Source organism: Crinia signifera, chromosome 9 (assembly GCF_055691185.1).
Source record: "Crinia signifera chromosome 9, ASM5569118v1, whole genome shotgun sequence".
Taxonomy (NCBI): Eukaryota; Metazoa; Chordata; class Amphibia; order Anura; family Myobatrachidae; genus Crinia; species Crinia signifera.
The window spans coordinates 27,891,844-27,899,572 of record NC_139225.1 but is presented as its reverse complement, the minus strand read 5'-3'; the positions used below and the strand labels follow the sequence as shown (position 1 = coordinate 27,899,572).

The window sequence follows — 7,729 nt, the reverse complement described above, 5'->3', positions numbered from 1 at the left end:
GGTTCAATTCTATGGAGAAATCTGTGTGTGTGGGTGTGGGCAGGGGCGTAGCTAAGGGTTCATGGGCCCTGGTGCGAAAGGTCACCTTGGGGCCCCCCTACATACAACAAAATTAAAATCTCGGTCTGTTTATATTTTAATACATCATTGCCAAGGGGGGTTAATGTCCGTTGCCATGGGTTCTTGCTCGTTGCCAAGGGGTTAATATGTGTTGCCAGGGGTTATTGGATGTTGCCAAGTGGTTACATTTTTTTTTATCAGGGGTTAATGCTCGTTGACAAGGGGGGTTTATTCCCGTTGCCAGGGGTTCTAGCTCGTTGCCAAGGGGTTAATACGTATGTGCCCACCCCAGCCACCCGCCCGTACGCTGCTGTTGCTGCCCCTGCCTTACCCTGCGCAGAGAGAGACAGACGCTAGAGTCATTTTTCACTTCCAGCGTCTCTGACAGGGAGCACAGCTCTGTAGCCGCGTTACCAGGAAGTGCAGATCTGCGCTTCCTGTCAGACGCTAGAGGTGAATTATGACTTCTAGCGTCTGTCTCTGTGTGCAGGGAAAGGCAGGGGCAGCCGTAGCTGACGGGCTGGTGGCCGGAAACATAGGCGCACCGGCAGCTATTGCAGTGCTGCCGGCAGCCTAGTGAGAGCTGTGATGAGGACTCGGAGCGGAGGTATGACCTCTGAGTAACCAGGCCGGACAGTGGCGGGGGCTGGGCCCCCCTGGCTCAGGAGCCCGGTCGCAGGTGCGACCGCTGCGACCCCTGTAGCTACGCCACTGGGTGTGGGCTACACAAATGATCTCCTAATACATTTTAATTTTACCAACCAACAGTCTACATTGATTCTATGTTAATCAGATTTCTATAGTTTATGGACTTAAAGTTGTCAATGGGTACATTATAATAATCCGGTACTTTCTCTATTGATTCTTTATTGTAACAATTTTGTTTGTTTGAGTTGATTCATTTTTTCTGTGTTTTGGAAACCATTTAAGAAAGTTGGATTGGAATTTTCTTTGAAGATTAAATCTATATTAGCAATATCTTATGGTCTGCCATGCAGGCAGGTCATCAAGAAGACATCTCTAACAATGCCATGCTGCAAAGTGCAACATGGTGACCTCCGTTGCTCCAGTTGCAACGGTAAGAGTGTATGCAATTTCCAATTTCAGGTCCCTTCACCCTTCAGGTCAACTGGGTACAAGCGTTGTATAGTGTGTACCAGAGGTGTGACTCTGGGTGGCAATGGAGGCATCTGCTGCCAGGCTCCTGCTTCCAAGGGGGCACCTCTTCTCCCCTTCAAGTTCAAATCAGTTCATTAAAAGCAGTTTGAACTGGTAATTGAAAGCCGTCAATATTGCTTCTGTGGCTCTATTCGTAAAGCATCAGTCCCCAGTGTGTGACACACACACACAAACACACACACACACACACATAAATACATACACACACATGCATACGTATATTTATAGAAGGTGTTTGTGTGTGTTTGGGTGTGTGCCTAGCTGAAGTTGTGCAGTCTGCGGTAAGACAGCTAGCCATGAATAATAGTTATCTCTCTGCAATCAGATTTCAGTTACAACCTCATAGTAAACCAAAAAATGTGATGCCTGAAATTTGTTCATTTCATTTCCTATTAGAAAACAGGAAAAGATGCCAAACCTATCAGATGAGAAGAAAAATCGGACCTTAATGACCATTACTTTGGGTTATTATGACTGTACAGTAAGTCTATTTGGCTCAAGACCTTGTTAACATTTCTAATCAATGACACATTATATCTCCATATGGTTTTATCTTCTATTAAAGAGGTCTTTGCTAACTTCTTCTGAAGAGGTGTTCTGCAGTGGTACACCAGTGCTGTCTCCAGAGAGACTTTTTTGGAACCCCCAATAGATCTTAGATCAGAGTGTACAGATGTTTGAATCACTTTTCTAGGATCCACAATCATTTTACGGGCATTGAAGTAGTCCGGCCTATCTGGCTCTCGGAGAACGTACTGCAGTATATTAAATCCGGGCAAACTCTTCCACGACACGATGTTGGAGAAGTTTCCATCAATTGCGACGGTTTGAGGGAAAATATGATTTTCAAAGAGAAAAATCCCAACTTCTGGGTTCTGTTGCTGGAGACTTTCCATCAGGTCGTCCCATGTCTGGTGTTTGAATGGCAGAATTATTTCATCAAGGTCATTAAGCAGCACAAACTTACTCCTGTACATGTTCCGATAGATGCAGTCATTGAGTGTTGCCAACTGGCCATAATACCCTATGTCCTTGGCGTCTATAGAATGGTGCCATGCTCGAGCTGGTCTCAGGTATTGGTCAATTGGCCAAGGTATCACCTCCACAACACCTTCTGCAATGTAGTACTGAATGACTTTTTCCACCTGGGTGCTGCAGTTATTCAGGTAGATCATGACCCGTTGTGCCCCCAGTATCCGGTACATCTCCATGGTCTGTATGAACTGTAAGATGTTACTGTAATTCCCAAACATGGTGGAAACGCAGACCGTGAAGTTGGCGGAAAATGGTTTTATGTCCAGATTTTGTATTTGGAACAGGGGTAACTGCGTCATATTCCCCGTAGGAGATGTATGGACAGATAGGTACTTGGCATTGCAGCCTGGTGGTTCTATACAGACCAGGTCCGTTGTGCCGTAGGGAAACTCAAACCGATCAGTGTGTATGTCTATCTGAGCCTGGGAAACCTCCACCGATTTGGATAAGGTACAACAAAACCAGCAGTACAGCTCCTTCACCTCTGTGTGGTGGATAATGCTGAGGATACGGACTGCGCGTTTATTGTCTATTCGATTGTCCAAATATGGAGCTATGATAAATGTCCGGTTGTCGTGCAGTGGGGTAATAGTATTGGTGGTTAGTCTACGCTCACAGCAGGTACACGGAGGTCTCCAGTGATCCAACGAAGGATTTGAAGGGTCAGAAAAATAACCCATTAGAAAGACAGCAGTCAGTAAGGCGGATATGTATATTAGCTTTTTCCTTGTGATGCTGGTCATCGTATCAGGAAATAGAACAACTAGGGGTGAAAAAAACAAGAAAACACATGAAAAGGCAAATTGATAAACAAAGAGAACATGCAGAGATTCAACAACCAGCTTTCCACAGCAATTTTATGCTCAGCCAGTGGATGGCGCCACTGATCCTGTTCGCTCAGCCACTGGGTGGTGCCGCATACTTATGTAACTAGAGGGGATATAAGAGCATACCTCCCAACTGCCCCATTTATCGTGGGAACGCCCTGGTTTTTGGGGACGTTCCCGAGTCCCTCCTGGGGCCGGAAGTGTGCCAGACGCGGGTATGTGGTACACAAATTTGAGGTCCACATACTCAGCTGTTGACAAAAACACCATCAAATTTGAAAAACTCATGTCAAACTTTTAATGTGTAGACTTTTTCTGTGTCGACCTGTTGCCTGTGTCATTGTCAATCTCGGGCATAATGACCTTTCGGTGTTGACCTAGACATTGTTAAACTTACAACAGAAACTGGGAGGTCACTGGGAGTTTGTATCCTGCTGGTAGGATAGCAATAAACTAAGGGCCTGATTCAGAGTTGCTTGCTAAGCTGCATTCTTTCGCTGCTTAGTGGGCAGCTAAACGCCACCTGCCGGGGGAGCAAATACCCTCCCCCATTCACCGGACGAATGCCCACGGCATGCGAAGGGATATGGATAATTATACATCAATCACTTGCATAATGTATATGCAGGTATGTTAAAAGATGTGTATTGACCCCTTCACTGGCACTCCCGAGAATTTTCTGGGTTATGCTCCAGTGCACAGACTGTCAAACCCTGCCTGCGCTACCTCCTGCTAGGCAGCGCCGCTGAGCTGACTGCTGAGATCAGCGCTCCCCTCAGTTCAGCCACTGCCTGCGCTCCCTCCTGCCGGTCAGCGCCGCTGAGCTGACTGCTGAGATGCTCGCTGACCATCGACTGATTTTTCAGCAGCCCACAGATAAAAATCAGTTTGATCCGACTTTTATTTAGGGCGAAGATGGTTGCAACTTACCAGGTCAACTAGAATCACCCCCCTTGGCAGTGGCGTAACAGAAATTTTTGCTCCCCCCCGCCGGGACAATATCGTCGCCCCCCCCCGTTAAAAGACAAGCCCCCCCCCATTAAAAGACAAGCCCCCCCCCCATGGGGAGCTAGCCTGGAGGTCCCTGCGGTGCTGATTATGAGTTGCCGGGGTCCCTGCAGCGAAGTGGAAATACTGCGCTACCGCCGTGCGGCGGCGCGGGAAGTACTTCTGACTCTGAAAACACTGGGCGCATGCTGATTGGCTGAATCTCAGCCAATCAGTGTGCGGCCGCGGCCAGTGTTTTCAAAGTTAGAAGCGCTTCCCGCGCCGCCGCACGGCGGTAGCGCAGTATTTCCACTTCGCTGCAGGCACCCCGGCAACTCATAATCAGCACCGCAGGGACCTCCAGGCTCTCTCGAGTCCCTGACCACAGGTACCCCCGCGCCGCACGGACCCCCCTGCCAGCTCCCCGCTGCACCCACAAGCAGTGGGGAGCTGGCGAAGAAACAACAGCGTCCGCAGACCCCCGGCGCCTCCCCGCCACCGCGGGGGGCTGCGGCCCTTTAGTTACGCCACTGCCCCTTGGTTATTGGGTTTATTCTGGTTCATTCGCTTTGAGGCAAATTCGCATCCTTGCGAGTGACCCAGACATGGCAGCCGACAGGGGGGTGCTATGGGCACAACTGTCCCAGGCCCGGCCTCTCTGACAGAGGGTAAGGCCCGGCCAGCTCTATGCCCGCAGCACCCTCCTTCACTACAGCTGCTCGTACCCCGAGTTAACTGTCCGCCTTCCCCCCTCATAAGCGACAGGCCGCGGGTCATTCACAGCACGCCGCACAGCCCAGCATTGTGAGTCCTTCCGCCATCATAAGCGGCGGGCCGCGGGTCATTCACAGCACACCACACAGCCCAGCATTTTGAGTCCTTCCACCATCATAAGCGGCGGGCCGCGGGTCATTCACCGCACGCCACACAGCCCAGCATTGTGAGTCCTTCCGCCATCATAAGCGGCGGGCCGCGGGTCATTCACTGCACGCCGCACAGCCCGGCATTGTGAGTGACCTTAAGTTAACAGCGCCTGCTGCCCGCTTCCTGAGGATGTTTAAACAGGCAGTGCAGTGGGCAGCAGGAATGCCGGGAGGCCCCGCGGTGTGACATCTTATGCTCGACGTGACTTGATGACGTCACACCTAGCGCGCCAGACGAAGGGGGCCGAGGAGCCAGCGGCACCATCCTGAGTAGGAGCTCGTAGGGGTAAGCCTTGTAATTGTAATACATCAGAGAGAGGGGAAGGGAAGCCCGTAGAGTCTATCTTTGACAGGCTGCTGCTGATATTGTGTTTGAGTGTGTGTAGATTCAAGCAGCAAGGCTACAGTGTTTCACCCTTTTTTATTCAGATAGTCACTTAATATTTGTTAAAGCCTTGCTGCTTGAGCCTGCACACACAAAATGATCTTGATAATTTACTGTGAGACCAGGACCTAGTATCCCCCCCCCCCCCACACACACACACACACACACACACACACACACCCCACCCCAACACCCACCCCCCTGCTGGCCACTGATCTATCTATCTAGTTTGTTTGTTTGTGTTTTTTTATTTTTTTATTATTATTATTGTTCCATATGTGCCCCGTGTACCCCTGGAGTGCCCCTGTGCCCCAATGGAGCACTTTAATTGCAGCCAATGCTGCCTGCAAAACCCCTGCCCTATGATCAGGGCTGTGAGGGCTTAAACAGCCCCAGCTCACCTTCACCTGAAGGGAGTCTGACACCCACCTGATTGGCTGCCCGGAGCGTGTGAGGAAGAGGTCAGAGGTGACCAAAGTAGAAAGTAAGGAGTAAGCAGGAGAGCGTGTGTGCAGCGTGACCGGAGAAGCTGCCCCCCGTCCCCCGTCAGCACACTAAAGAGGAAGAGACCCCGGCTGTGACTGACAGCCAGCGTCCCCGGCCAACGGGACTGAGAGAGCGGAGGCGGAGATCAAAGGAGCCGCCGCCTGCAGGAGAGGACAGCGGGCGGCTACAGAAAGCCAGCAGCGAGGCGAGCAGGGCCCGGGGAGAGGAGAGACGCTGTGTAGTCTGAGCCCAGCAGTGGCTATCCGGCCATCCGCATGCTTGAATTCTGTGCAGACCTTGTAAGTGCCATACGCACACGGGAGCATACGTGCATTAGCACGCCACTCCCCTTTGTGTGTTGGTCCATCCCAATGGAATTGGTGGGCTTATAGGCGTGCCTTCGCTCACAGCGTGTGTGCGCCATTCAATCGGTCAGATGCGTGCGTACGCGTATCCGAAGGAATGAACCAGAATAAGGCCCAGAGACAGGGGGCATCGTTGCGCAGTAACAAAAATGGCTGCCTTCATTGGAGGGGAGCTGCAGTGCATGTCCGGCCGCAGCAGCTCCTCCTCCCATGGGCCTTTGTGGAGCAGCAGAAGGATCTTGCACTGGCTGTTTCCCACTGAGCTCAGCTAAATCTGCACAGCTTATCTGATAGCATTGCCATCCCATCCTTTCATTATTACATTGTGTATTTATTTTCAAAAAGAGAGGTGCACCCAGGAATATGTCTGCAATATACAAAAGGAAAAAAAAAAAGTATTCCTATAAGGGGCACTCTAGATCTAATTCTATTGGTTTATTTTTGCATTAATAGAGTGATCCAAAAAGATTAGAAATATAAAACATAACTTTTATTGGTTACCAATTTAAAACAGCTAAATATTAACTCTTAAGGTGCCCATACATGGTACAATTCCACGCACAGCCCATCGCACAGCTCAAAAAGTATGTGCTGCACATACTTTTAGAACTAGATCGCATCGCATGCAAATCGCATGCGATGTGATCTACTGTAGTCCATAACACATACAATTATTGTACCGTGTATGGGCACCTTTAGTGAAAGTGACATAAGTGCAAACAATGTGAAAAATTGGACTACAATGAATTAAAAATAAGTGTCCTCTACATGTGCTCTTTTATACATGACACGTGTGTTCTTTTTTTGTGGTTTTATATAGAATTCTCGCTATTCATCGATTAATTATATGTAATCACTATAAATGGGCAATATGGTGAACCTAATATTAGGTGGGTTTCAGTTCGTGTGAATACTGCTGGTATTGTTCAATTCTCTAGCAGATTTTATACAATATGGGGGAAATTTACTAATATGAAAAACCTAGTTTTTCGTATTAGTATTTTCCCTATGACTGCATATGACTGTTTCAGCCGTATGCACAGTCATGTTCCAGAGGGGAATTTACAAAGCAGTCATATACGACTGCTTTGTAACCCTCCGATGTTGTACTAATTCGTATTAGCTGGCCATATATACGGCCGCTAATACAAATTTTTCAGGCAGTCTGCACGGATCAGTCAGATCCGTGCAGGCTGCAGAGTGTAAAAAAAAATAGAAAAAAATAAATAAATAAAACAGCGTGGGGTCCCCCCCACAGCTGTAACCAGCACCAGGCTGAAAGAGCCGGGGCCGGTAATTAAAAATCAGGGAACCCGACAAATAGGGGTTCCCCGATTTTTAACAACCAGCTCCAGGCTCCAGGTCCAGGGCTCGTTCCAAAAATACGGGGGACAAAATGACTAGGGGTCCCCCGTATTTTAAGAACCAGCCCCAGGCCAAACACTTATTATATAAGGTCCCGCGGCCAAAACATTCTCCCTA

The 7,729-nt window shown here is 49.1% G+C and overlaps 1 protein-coding gene across 1 annotated transcript; it reads right to left on the bottom strand.

Annotated features, from left to right (window-relative positions):
• Positions 1–1,694: 1,694 nt before the first annotated feature.
• Positions 1,695–2,954, bottom strand: LOC146036821 (beta-1,4-galactosyltransferase galt-1-like). Its single transcript, XM_083160690.1, has one exon. It carries the CDS (start codon positions 2,952–2,954, stop codon positions 1,695–1,697), a length of 1,260 nt encoding a protein of 419 aa, XP_083016816.1.
• Between the last annotated feature and the right edge of the window lie 4,775 nt (positions 2,955–7,729).

Bases quoted from the DNA above. Each gene is read 5' to 3' on its own strand.
- LOC146036821 (XM_083160690.1), bottom strand. From the start codon at position 2,954: ATGGGTTATTTTTCTGACCCTTCAAATCCTTCGTTGGATCACTGGAGA.